The 12870-nt window shown below is 36.5% G+C and overlaps 2 protein-coding genes across 3 annotated transcripts in view; one reads left to right on the top strand and one right to left on the bottom strand.

Moving 5' to 3' along the window:
• LOC120067208 (paladin) overlaps positions 1 to 7598 on the top strand; it is a 36771-nt gene extending 29173 nt beyond the window's left edge. The window contains exons 9-21 of one of the 2 annotated variants that reach the window (XM_039018711.1): positions 247 to 380; positions 466 to 525; positions 710 to 945; positions 1710 to 2139; positions 2505 to 2828; positions 2948 to 3547; positions 3680 to 3853; positions 4306 to 4536; positions 4621 to 4904; positions 5817 to 6104; positions 6262 to 6384; positions 6764 to 7260; positions 7352 to 7598. In XM_039018711.1, coding sequence (XP_038874639.1) covers positions 247 to 380; positions 466 to 525; positions 710 to 945; positions 1710 to 2139; positions 2505 to 2828; positions 2948 to 3547; positions 3680 to 3853; positions 4306 to 4536; positions 4621 to 4904; positions 5817 to 6104; positions 6262 to 6384; positions 6764 to 6896 — 3017 coding nt within the window. In that variant the 3' untranslated portion in view covers positions 6897 to 7260; positions 7352 to 7598. Of the gene's footprint in view, positions 1 to 246; positions 381 to 465; positions 526 to 709; positions 946 to 1709; positions 2140 to 2504; positions 2829 to 2947; positions 3548 to 3679; positions 3854 to 4305; positions 4537 to 4620; positions 4905 to 5816; positions 6105 to 6261; positions 6385 to 6763; positions 7261 to 7351 lie in introns of those variants that run through there. The other variant, XM_039018712.1, reaches the window with a different exon arrangement.
• LOC120067209 lies at positions 7527 to 12091 on the bottom strand. The gene is made up of 3 exons (XM_039018714.1): positions 11503 to 12091; positions 8068 to 8235; positions 7527 to 7892 (listed from the first exon to the last, which is right to left on the bottom strand). Exons 1-3 carry the CDS (start codon positions 12034 to 12036, stop codon positions 7710 to 7712), a joined length of 885 nt encoding a protein of 294 aa, XP_038874642.1. The 5' UTR covers positions 12037 to 12091; the 3' UTR covers positions 7527 to 7709.
• Between the last annotated feature and the right edge of the window lie 779 nt (positions 12092 to 12870).

The following is a 12870-nucleotide window of genomic DNA, read 5'->3' as shown; positions in this document are numbered from 1 at the left end:
GTTAGATTAGAGCGCCTTTTGTTTTAGTTCTGCTCCCTTTGCTCAGTCATTTTTTTTTTGTTGGCCTTTTGTGTTCTTCCACTTCTTCCTAATGAAAACGTGATTTTTTATAACCAAAAAAAGGAGGAAACGAACAGTTCGTGCAGGCACATTAAATTTATATACATAATCCCCTAGATTACTTGGATTTTTGAATGAATTAGATAAGCATGATGTTAATGTTAATCTTCTTACCAAATCAACTAGGTATCACAAGGACAAATTCAATTGGAAAAGTTTCTGACTGCAGTGCCAATGTCGATGACAATTTGCCGAACTCAGACGAAGCAATTCGTAGAGGAGAGTATGCAGTTATAAGAAGCTTGACTCGGGTACTGGAGGTACTTGCTGCTGTCTCTTACCACTTTTTGCAAAAATTTTTAGCTAGTATTTTTTGCCTATTATAGCAAGGATAATTCCCCTTAGGGTGGTGCTGAAGGCAAACGACAAGTGGATGAAGTCATAGATAAATGTTCCTCCATGCAGGTAATCTTCGAACTTAATGGATTCAGCTATACCTTCTTGCTCATTGAAGTTAAATTTAGGTTTTTTTTTTTTACCTGTTATTCTACTTTCTGAGAATCCTATTTTCTTGTTGCTTTATGGTTTATTTTTCAATTTTTATGGTGAAGTTCACAACAATAGGATGTGTCATTAAATTGAACTACAGAATTTGCGAGAAGCAATTGCCACATACCGCAACAGTATTTTGCGGCAAGCTGATGAGATGAAGAGAGAAGCAGCATTGTCATTTTTTGTGGAGTACTTGGAAAGATACTACTTTCTCATATGCTTTGCTGTTTATATCCATTCAGAGAGATCAGCGTTACGTTCTACATCATCTGGTCATTGCAGTTTTGCTGAATGGATGAAAGAAAGGCCTGAATTGTATAGCATCATACGCAGGTATAACAATTTGCATTGTGTAAATCTTTCAGTTCTGTCTTCATCTTCTTTTTTATTCATGGGGGTTGGATACCAATTTCAACTTGAATGCAATATTTGTTTTGGATAACACAAGAGGCTAAAGAAACAATTGATCAAAAACCTTGGCATTGCCTTGGAGAAGCTGTGGTAAAAGTTGTTGGGGAACTTTTTCTGTTTAATTAATGGGGTTGGCCGTTGGTTTGTGTCCTACATTTGTAATTTTTTCTGATACAAATTTTAATTTAAATGGTATATTTGATTTGGATAACAAAGACGCTAAAACAATGATTGGCATGAATACTGGCATTGCCTTGGAGAGGCTGTAAACATTGTTGGGGAACATTTTTTCCGGTGGCCAGTTTGAGAGAGATACAATACAATCGCTGCTATGGTCCAACCACTTATTGTATTATATCATACCAATCCACATTGACTTGGTTTTTCTTGATTATGCTAAGTTAGGTGTTAGATGTTAAGTTGGCTTTCAGGAATCTATGTTCACATGATTGTCATCCAAATATACAATACGTAAGTTCTGAATGCATCAATTGTAGTTTGGCGTGAAATGTAATTGAGATACTTCTGCGATATTTATATATGCATTGACAAGTACTATCTCAGATTGTTTACGCCATTAATTTTGTAACTGAATTCACATAAAATTTCATCACTCCTTGGGAATTTTAGATTTTTGGAATATACTTTAGCTAACTTTCTTTCCACGCTGTGTTGTGTGTTTGAAGGTTGCTGAGAAGAGATCCTATGGGTGCACTTGGATATGCAAGTTTGAAGCCTGCCCTCATGAAGATTGCTGAATCTGCTGATGGTCGTCCTTCTGAGATGGGTGTAGTCGCGGCCTTGAGAAATGGGGAGGTTCTTGGAAGTCTAACTGTGTTAAAAAGCGACCATTGTCCCGGTTGTCAAAACCAAAGTCTACCCGAGAGGGTGGAAGGTGCACCCAATTTTAGAGAAGTCCCTGGATTTCCAGTCTATGGAGTGGCAAATCCCACCATTGATGGTATTCGATCTGTCATTAGAAGAATTGGAAGTTCAGAAGGTGGTCGTCCAATTTTTTGGCACAATATGAGGGAAGAACCTGTTATCTATATCAATGGAAAACCATTTGTGCTCCGTGAAGTGGAAAGACCGTACAAGAACATGTTGGAGTACACGGTACCTTACATTCAACATTTTCATGTAAATAGGAGCACAACATTAAAACGTGGTTGATGTGACTTTGGGACAATATCCATGCACAAGAGAATCCACACTTCACTATGGCAAAATTTATATGAATTGACTGTCACAACAGGAAACCTCTGACTAAACCAACAATCATAGCAAACAAACAACATATGTATGGGTTAGATTAGCCAGCAGCTATACCTTGGACAGAAAATTACCTCCCCAACATAACTCTCCCTGCATTTGGTCTTGACAATTCATATGATGCAATAACCGCACCTATTCCTTTTAAGCTATTGTTTACACCATTTCACCATGCTTTGGGAAGTCACGATCATACAAATTCTTTTCAGGGAATTGATCGGGAGCGAGTGGAGAGAATGGAGGCACGACTAAAAGAAGATATTCTGAGGGAAGCTGAACGCTATAGAGGTGCAATAATGGTCATTCACGAAACAGACAATGGGCAAATTTATGACACTTGGGAACACGTGAGCTCTGAGTCTGTTCAGACTCCATTTGAAGTTTTCAAAAGACTAGAGTGTGATGGCTTTCCTATTAAGTATGCACGTGTACCAATTACTGATGGTAAAGCTCCTAAAAGTTCTGACTTTGACGCATTGGCATTGAATATAGTTTCTGCTTCAAAGGATACTGCTTTTGTGTTCAATTGCCAGGTTGAAGTTTCCACTCTACCCACTTTGCCTGAATGTCAACTTGTGGATCAGAGAATCATGATCATCATTTCTTTCTAATTTGTTTTACTACTTTTTAATCTTTTGTTTTATATTGTTAGATGGGTATAGGAAGAACAACCACTGGAACTGTAATTGCCTGCCTATTAAAACTTCGGATGGATTATGGAAGGCCTATTAAAATTCTGCTCAATAAGAAAACTCGTGAAGAAGTGGATGGCAGTTCGTCGAGTGATGAAGATAATGAAACTAACGCTGTAGTATCACCCTCCACATATAAAGAAGTTAAACAGAAGAACCAGAGCCGTGTGTTTGGTATAAATGACATCTTATTGTTGTGGAAGATTACGAGACTATTTGATAATGGCATGGAATGCAGAGAAGCCTTAGATGCTATTATTGATCGATGTTCTGCACTGCAGAATATTCGCCAAGCTGTTCTGCAGTACAGAAAGGTATTTAATCAACATGTGGAGCCAAGGGTGAGGAGGGTAGCCTTGAACCGTGGAGCTGAGTATTTGGAGCGTTATTTCCGTTTGATTGCTTTTGCTGCATATCTTGGTAGTGAAGCATTTGATGGTATCTGTGGTCAAGGAGAAGGTAGGGGAATGACATTCAAGAATTGGTTGCATCAGAGTCCAGAAGTCCAAGCAATGAAATGGAGCATAAGATTAAGGCCTGGGAGATTTTTTACTGTGCCTGTGTGTCCTATCTTTCCCTCTCTCTCTCTCTCTCTCTCTCTCTCTCTCTCAGTCTCTGTCTATATATACTTAAGTTACCCAATGTCAGAAATGAAGGGCATATACTGAGTAATATTGAATTTGGAAATTCAGGAGGCGTTGAGAGCCCAGCACGAGTCTCAACATGGAGATGCTGTTATGGAGGCTGTTGTTAAGGCTCGTTGTGGTTCTGTTTTGGGCAAAGGATCCATTCTTAAAATGTACTTCTTTCCTGGGCAGAGAACTTCCAGCTATATACAAATTCATGGTGCACCTCATGTGTTCAAGGTATATGTGTACTTTTTCTAGTTTCTTTTCTATAATGATATCTTGACCTATTTAAAGTGGTTCTAAATGGTTTTTTTTTTTCCTTTTTTTTTTTGATACCTGTGAGTGTCCGTGACCAACTAACTTACTAAAGAGATTCTAAATGGTAATCCTAGCATGCGAAGAATTATTAGTTATTATATCATACAGATATTTTTCCTTTATGTGGGATTAAGGCATTAGTTTTCCATATTGCACTATGTTTCTTTTTAGTCTACCTTTTACTGACCTTGTTCTTTTTGTCTTGTTTTTAATCTTTCATTCCTTCCACCGGCAACTCCATGAAATTCCTTTGTTCTTTAACCCTTTCCCCCTTGTTGGACTTGGTCTTTTATGCCCTTTATATTATTTCATTTATCTTAATATACAAAATAAATAATGTTCTTATATAAAAATTCTCTATTGGACCCAAGGTTGATGGATACCCGGTTTATAGCATGGGAACTCCAACAATTACTGGAGCACGAGAGATGCTAGTATATTTACGTACTAAGCTCGAAGTCGATGCATCTTCTTCTCCAAATGTGACAATAATTGATCTCAGGGAGGAAGCGGTTGTTTACATCAATGATACCCCATTTGTCCTCAGGGAGCTGAATAAACCCTTTGATACTCTCAAGCATGCTGGAATCACCGGTCCAGTGGTTTGTAACTGCATACATGCTTATTGTCTATGAATAAATAATCAAGCCAAATATCCCAACTTCGTTGAATGTGATCAAATGTAGGTAGAACACATGGAAGCACGACTAAAAGAAGACATAGTGTCAGAAATCAAACAGTCTGGTGGTCGTATGCTTTTACATCGTGAGGAATATAATCCCTCATTGAATCAATCCAATGTTATAGGATATTGGGAAAATATCTTTGCCGATGATGTGAAGACTCCTGCTGAAGTTTATGCACATCTGAAGGATGAGGGACATGATGTTACTTATAAGAGGGTACCGTTGACCAGAGAAAGGGAAGCATTAGCTTCTGACGTTGATGCAATCCAGTTCTGTAAAGATAAGTAAGTACCTTCCCCCAAAAATTCCCATGCATCTCCATGTTGATATATTTGTATGGTTAATAAACACTTCTGATCTCTAAAAGTTCATAGAGCAACAATTTAGCCCAAATGTAGTTTATAACGATTTAGTCTTTATAATTTAGATTTTGTTACAATTTAGTTTCTAAGCCTTAATATGTAACATTTTAGTTTATGTACTTTAAAATTTATAACGACTTCATTCTTATTGTAAAATGAATCATTAAGATATAGATTATTTTTTAATACCGATAAGCTAATAAAGACAATATGGTTTTAACTACAATACCAAGTGTTACATGGTAAAAATTGACACTTCATTTCGATGGAATTTGTTTGTGGTCAAGATTGAAGTGTTAAATTTTTTAAATTGTATGTTGAAGTCAACAACTAGATTATTACAAATTTGAAGTTGAAGGACTTTATTGTTTCAAACTTCCAAATATCAAATTGTTACTTTTATAAAAAACTGAGGGACCAAAGTATTTTAAAGCCTATTTTTATAGTGATGTGAAAAATATGGTCAAACAAAAGTATTTTCCAGGTTTTAAGGATGCCCACCTAGACCTAATCTCGAGTCCATGTTCTTAAAGGAGCTTGTTTGTGGAATGGCTTTACAACAGTGACACTACTGCTTCAAGAATTAAAATGCAATAAATAACAAAATTTCCTTTGATTTGCCGTTATAGTTTATAAGCTTTTGTTCATTATTTACGAGGTGGTTCAGATACACGAGTTCTATAATTGGTTAATGTCATGTGGTGTCGGACTATTTTGATTCTCAAGCCTCCATGTGTTATGGTTTCAGAAACTAGCTTTCATGTTTCTCAGTTTTGTAAAATTTTCAATTCTTTGTACAAAATTCAAATTCTTGAAATAATTTTTTTTCTCTAGCTCTGCAGGATGCTACCTCTTTGTATCACACACAGGTTTTGGAGGAGCAGCATATGCAATGGCGATTTTATGTATAAGGCTTGGGGGCGAGGCAGATCATTTTGCAACAAATATTCCACAATCCATGACTAATTCAGATTTATCTTATGCATGTGGAGACAGTTTGCATGCTCAAGCATCTGAAGAAGCAGCATTCAGAATCGGGGATTATCGTGACATCCTAAGCCTTACACGAGTTCTCATGTATGGTCCTAAGAGTAAAGCAGATGTTGACATTGTCATTGACAGGTATTCCAAAGATTATTTATGGCTCTTGCTTTATTGTATATGGCCTGTACACCGAAGAGAACATCAACTCCTACTATGTATACGTGCTTGTAACCTGCTGTTGAACGACTCCTTTCTTTTTAACGGTAAGGCTGAATTTGTCATTTGCTTTTCAAAGGTGTGCAGGAGCAGGGCATCTACGAGATGACATTCTCTACTACTGCAAGGAACTTAAAAAATTTCCTGGCTATGATGATGAACATCGAGCTTACCTAATGGACATGGGTATCAAGGCTCTAAGGTCAGTGTTAAATTATTGATTTAATTAAATTCAACGTAACCCATTAGATTATACTTTTGAGTTTAGTGGTAATTTAATAAAGTATCAAAGCATTGAGGTTCTATTTTCAAACGCCTATATTGTCATTTCCTCTCCAAGACTTTCCACCAAAATTTCAAGCCACAATTGGGGATATTGATCCATCACCTTCAACTTTTGCGTTCAGTGTGTCATTAAATTGCCTTGCGTTTAGTGTGTTGCTTGTGCTAGATTTTCTTGCATTTGCTATGATTTTTTCATACTCACCTTTTTCCTTCCACTTGTTTCGCCGATACATTGGGATTTTTTTTTTTTTGGCTCAAATAAGTTGTGTAATTTTAATTCAACTTCGCATCTGCAGGCGGTATTTTTTTCTCATCACTTTCAGATCCTACCTCTACTGTACTAAGGCAGAGGAGATGAAATTCACATCATGGATGAAGGATCGACCTGAATTGGGTCATTTATGTAATAACCTCAGAATCGACAAGTAGTTAGAAGAAGAACAAGCTTGTAACATATATATTCTTGATTGATATCCCTTATCCTAAACTGTCGTCTGCCTGTATGCAATAGGCCAATATACTGCAATAGCAAGATTTCTTGTAAAAGTGTGAATAGGTTTGCCATATGTAGATGGTGGTACGTCAAGATGAAGTCAAACTTAACACCTACTATATTTCACAGATTTATGATTTACATGTTCAGCCAAGTAGACAATAATAGTTACCAAGGAGACCAATGGTCTGGTCTTTGATTGGGACATCCTAATACTCAAAATAATTGCTGTATTTACTGCAATGATAAATGATAATGTCGCCCAAGAACATCTAGAAGCTGCATAGTTGTCTCCATGAAGTAAGCTTATTTTTCTTTACCCCATAATCTCTCTCTTCTCTCTCGTTTATTTATTACAAGGCATCTTTACTGACATGGTATTGACTTAAAGGTTCTGGCAGTCAACTGGCGGATTTGGAAGAATGTTTGTGCAGCATTGAGAGATCATCTACTAGAGAAACTCCAAGCTCGTTGTTTGTAATGATCTAAACGTGTATGTGCCTCATCTTTTGTGTAATATGCACTCTAGCTACAGTCAATCAAGATATATGAAGTAAAAATAAAAATGAATGATGAAGAATACACTATACCCATTTGTTTGTGTTGGAAAATGACAAATCCAATGTAGTTTTTGGCAAGAATTTGTGATGAAACTAATTTGATCAAAGGAATTTATACCATTGCAGTCGGTATAAATGTGATTCTAGGGTAGTTACATTATAAATGTGGGAAGAATCGAATCCAATCCATTAAGAGGTGGTTGAACTGGTTTTATGTACTTCTTCTCGAATACATATTAGGTTAGCCTTTATCTCACCACAAAGCCGGCCCTCAAGAAGTCGAACGGGCAACAGAAGCTTTGGCTTTACATCAACCCTATACGATAGAATTGAATGTATTTCTTGATCTTGCAAGTTATCATCTTCATCAAGCTGCATTAACATAACCTTTCAATGAGTTAGTGCTGGTTTATAAGATACGAGGCCTTTAAAAAGGAATTTATAAAATTCATGGTTTGTGGTATTAATGATAAATAAAAGGACTAAGAGAACTGTAGAGAACCTACTGATATAATTTCTTATGAATGTTACATGTAAGTATAATTACCTGCTCAATTGACCATTCTCCCTCAAAGAGTTCAAAGTCACCTTCAATCATCTTGAATTTGATAACTCGTCTTTTACCCAATGGAAGTCTTTCAAGATCATTCTCATAACAATCTATGATGCCTTTAGCATTAAATTTCAAACCAAAGGCCAAGTTTTGCTCTCCAACCTATCAAAGGAATGTCAAAGCATGTTTAATACACGAAGAAAAGCAGAAGTGCATGTGAAGAGAAACAGCTTCAAATTCAGGAAAACAATATTTTGGTACATAAAAAAATGCATCGCAACAATGGGTAACAAAAGAAGACTAAGTCACAACTCATTGGGCAGCACCAGCTTCAATTGAAATTACAAGTATGGGAAAGTATACTAATTCATTAAAAGACTGACCATTGCTTTTTTCCCACTAACTTCCATCAACCAAATAAATTACTTCTACCTTTTGAACGGATGGAGCGTAAGAACATATGTGAGGAGACAGTGTGCTTCATTTGGGAGGGCTGTGCTCCAACCATATGATGAGAGGATGAACATCCCAAAAATATGCTACATGTTCTTTCCAAATCGGGCCATCAAAGGTTGGCAGTAGACACTGGAACGTTGTATGATTAGTTGACCAATAGAGCTGGTGGAAAGTATGTCCTTACCACTTACCAGCTTCCAAAGAATTCTGTCTAGGAAGGTACTAAACCAAAAGGAGGAGATATGGGGTCAAAAGGCAAACCATTCCTCAATTTCCTTTTCTTTGGATGAACCCCTCCCTCAATTTCAACATCCTTGAGGTTCCTTCTCAAAAAAGATTCCGAGTTTTTGCATCTTCATTCCATATTTCCTCAATAGAGAGGTAAGATGTGCGCCAAGGGATCATTTAGAAGCCAAAAATCATTCCAACGAGTGTTGGCCATGTCCCCAACTTTGCAGGCAATTCAATCGAGAACAAGTTCCTGATATTTCATAATAGATTTCCAGGGACTCTTGGAAGTGGTATATGGGGATCATCCCAGATTTTGGGGCTTCTGGCTACCAGATTATGGGGCAGTGGCATACAGAGATCTGTTCAGATTTTGGGGCTTCCGCATATTTTTCTGACGTCAGTTTCCATGCCTTGCCAATACAATTTGCTAGTGATCCACTTGTAAGTACGTCAGTACTCTCTGTAACGGTGTCATGATGAGAGTACTATCTGCCCCCTGGACAGTTGCTTATCTTGTTGCAAGTTGCAGCACGAAAGTAGGATAATAACAACCTTACTTGAACAGGATCTGCTCTAAAGGTTGTACAACTATGTCCTGAAGTTCTAAGCATGTGGGATAATATCAGTGTCTTGAAGTAGCTCAACCTTGATTTCAACGAATGGGGGTCTTAACTCTTTCTTGACCTTTTCAACATCAATTATGCTCAATGTAGCAAGGGAAGAAAGTCGAACTGTGGGTTGTTGACAAGAGTGCATCCACTGCTCTGTTTTCCAACCACCGGTGACATTGAATTTCAAAGAGCCTCCAGGGCTGAGCTCACGTGAAACCTCTTACCTATTGAATTACCACAAAATTGTCTTTGGATGGCTTGAAGTGCATGAATTCTTAAAGTCTTATGGAGACTTTTCCATTCTTTTAATTTCCAATCAAACAAATTTCTAACTTCTGTTTGATAGAATTTGCTATAGCTTTAACACCACCAAGAAGCAATTTGAAAAATAAGATTCTAGAAAACATAAGAAATAGGATGCAATAACTAGTTACAATGTCTGTTCGCTTAGTATTCTGGAAAAAAGAAATCTTTGAAAATCTAAGGAAATTGTGGGGATTTATCCGGTGCACTTCAAAAATCATCAATTTAGCTTTATCGTTTTGAAACTTGCATTCAAGCTTAAGAAATTCTGCAGTTTCATCCCAGCAAACATTGAAACCGAACTCTTCTGGCAGAGGAAAGATAATTCGTTCGAGTAGTGGTAAATCACTGCCCTTTGGTCTTGTTTCAAAATGCAGAACTTCTCAAAAGGAAATGTGCTCTAACTAACTACTTTTGGTTTTTTAATGAGAAATTGAGGGCATCATTGGGAGAAAAATGAAAGAATACCAAAAAAATAGCATATAAAGACGGTCCAACAAGGGAAGACTACCCAAAAAAAGAAAGAAGAAAAAAGAAAAACAATGAAAAAGCCAGCTTGCCACAAAATCCACCACTTGTCATGAAAAGGCGAATTTTGTTGAGCCTGAAAAGGTTAGAGATCCCACTTAACTTCCTACTTCGACTAAAGGGTCTTCAACCATTTGTCTTCACCGTAAATATCCGAGATGACTCTTCACCACAAAGCATCCTTTTATTGCGTAAATCTCCACAACCACCACTTGAGTAAAAGAGCACTATTCCCCCTACTGGAAAGCTCCAAAACCAAGACGTCCATGACACTGGAGGGAGGTTTTTCCCCAATTCACCAACAAATGAACACAAGGCCGAAAGCTTCCTCCTTTCCAAAAGAAACTCATAACCAGCCTATCCATCTAATTAGTAACTCCCATGGGAGCTTTGGGAATGCAGACATAATAAAGGGGAAGGCTACAAATGACAGACGATAGGGGAGAATAGAGAAATAATAAAGAGAGCTTTGAGAATGGAGAAATAAATAGAGATGCAATGGTTGTTATATTACATAGCAATCATGATAGGAGAGCATTTCATCCATACAAAACAACAAATGAAACCGAGCCGCAGCTCGGCATTCTTGTAAGTGTCATAGAGGAGATTATACCTTAAAAAAATGGAGCTTCCCTAATGGCTAATTCATTCAAGAAGAAGAGATCTGATATGTCAGTTCCTGTCCTCCCACGAGTACAGTCTCAGTCTAAAGAGATTGGGAAGGATCTTCTAAAGATCAAGAAAGTTTACCTTTTAGCTCTGGTGAAAGGGAAAGGCAAATAAAGAAAATGAAGCTTCCCTAATGGCTAATTCATTCAAGAAGAAGGGCCAAACTACACATTCAAGGCTTCATAACATTTGGTGAGAAAGGAAATTAAATCTTCGAAGGGAAGGGATAGGATTTAGTTTTGTGTTCTCATATAGTTCTTATGGACGCCTAGGCGTTAGAAGTGAGGTCTAGAGGCACTCCTCACACATGGAATATTTATTTAAATTCTTACCACTCCCTTCACAATATGGATAACTATATAAATTTAATTGATGACCTTTTGCACAAAATCATTAATATCAGTTGGAAATAACCTGATTCTGTTGGAATTTTCATCCCTCATCTATTGTTATAGTAGCAAGTTAAAGTATATCAGAATCAAACTCTTAAGCTGGGCTATGGTATATTTAACCTTGATCATAACCAATCTTAAAAGACAATGCTCCAGAAATCATGAAATATGTTCAAATTCCTGCATAATTAAGAACATAAAGAGGAAAAAGGCAATAAAGAAGAAGAATAAAAGACTACCTGAAACAGTCGGACATGGTTGCCAATCTTAAAAAGTATTTGGCTGAGAGCAAGCCCAGGTATGAAATCTGCCAATCTCTCATAATCAGTCAAGATATTCCACACGGCCTGGAGTGGGGCATCAATACCAATCCTCGAGTAAATTCTGCGAGAGTTGCTACCCAACTTCTCGATTTGGATACTTAAGCCACCACCGTCGTCAAAACTCGTTTCAGATTCTGAGGCGTCAGAGTAATCGCCATTGTCGTCACTATCTGAGAATGTGGAATCGGAATTGGAATAATAATTTCTGAACGCGGACCGAAAATGTTTGGGAGGATAAGTAATAGTATCTGAGGAAGAGATGGTTGATTTGGTGGTGGGGATGACGAGACGTGAAAGAGAAGGATCGACTCTGAAAGTAACTACGACGGCAAGGGCGGCGGGGGCGGTGGCCGGAAAAGTTGAAGCTAAACGGGAAAGGGAGGAGGAAGTTAGTGAAGAAGAATACGTTGGTTCGGAGGAATGGAGAAAGGAGAGCATCGTCGTAAACATTAATGTGCGGTGGAGATTTGCACTCCTCAAATCCTATAGTCTCGCCCACGGAACCGCCCTCAGATCTTTTTTTTTTTTTTTTTTTTTCAAAAATAGAAAGATAAAGAGAATTTATTTATATAAAATAATAAAATTTAATTATTTTAGACTTCTATCATTTTCTATACTTCTGTCAATTTTTATTAATTATAGACTTTTATCAATTTCTATTATTTGATAGACGCAGTATCTATCAGTATTTTTTTTGCTATTTTTGTAAATAATTTAATATTTTTTTCATTTTTCTATTTTGTTTTTAATTTTGCGACTGTGGAGTAAAGGATCGAATATCTAACCTTGTTCGTGATGTTTGTACACACTTGATGTCATACTTTTTTTAATGCAAGTTTTCTAACACGTGCATTGATTGTGATATTTTCGATTATATTATCATTTTGATATAATTCTCGTTTCATTTTATTATATATTAAGAATAAATTTCTGTAGAAGAGTTTGAGTAAGCATCCAACATTGGTTCGTTATACTTTGAAAAAAATATTTATTTGTATCGGTGTAGAAAGTTAAAAATTATTAAAACTCGAAAATTTTACATTTTTTATATAATTAAACTAAATTCATAAATTTTATAATTCTTTTTTATGAATAAAATTGACAAAACTTTTAATATTCAAAATCTTTCCCAATCTAACTTTTTGCATAGTCCTTTCTTATTTTTATGCATGTCATTTAAATTATTGGTGCCAACGTACTTTAGACCTTTATTTTTAAAAACTAACTAATAAAATTTAGTAACTTTTAAATCCATTATTATTAAATATAATTATAGGTAAAGTT

This window comes from Benincasa hispida, chromosome 12, assembly GCF_009727055.1.
Source record: "Benincasa hispida cultivar B227 chromosome 12, ASM972705v1, whole genome shotgun sequence".
Taxonomy (NCBI): Eukaryota; Viridiplantae; Streptophyta; class Magnoliopsida; order Cucurbitales; family Cucurbitaceae; genus Benincasa; species Benincasa hispida.
Note: the sequence above shows the minus strand (reverse complement) of the source record. Positions and strands in the feature narration are given on the sequence as shown.

Coding starts and splice junctions, on each gene's coding strand:
- LOC120067209 (XM_039018714.1), bottom strand. CDS start 12,036: ATGTTTACGACGATGCTCTCCTTTCTCCATTCCTCCGAACCAACGTAT. Junction 8,236..11,502: donor ACCATGTCCGACTGTTTCAG/GTAGTCTTTTAT, acceptor TTCCTTTGATAG/GTTGGAGAGCAAAACTTGGC. Junction 7,893..8,067: donor GAGAATGGTCAATTGAGCAG/GTAATTATACTT, acceptor ATGTTAATGCAG/CTTGATGAAGATGATAACTT.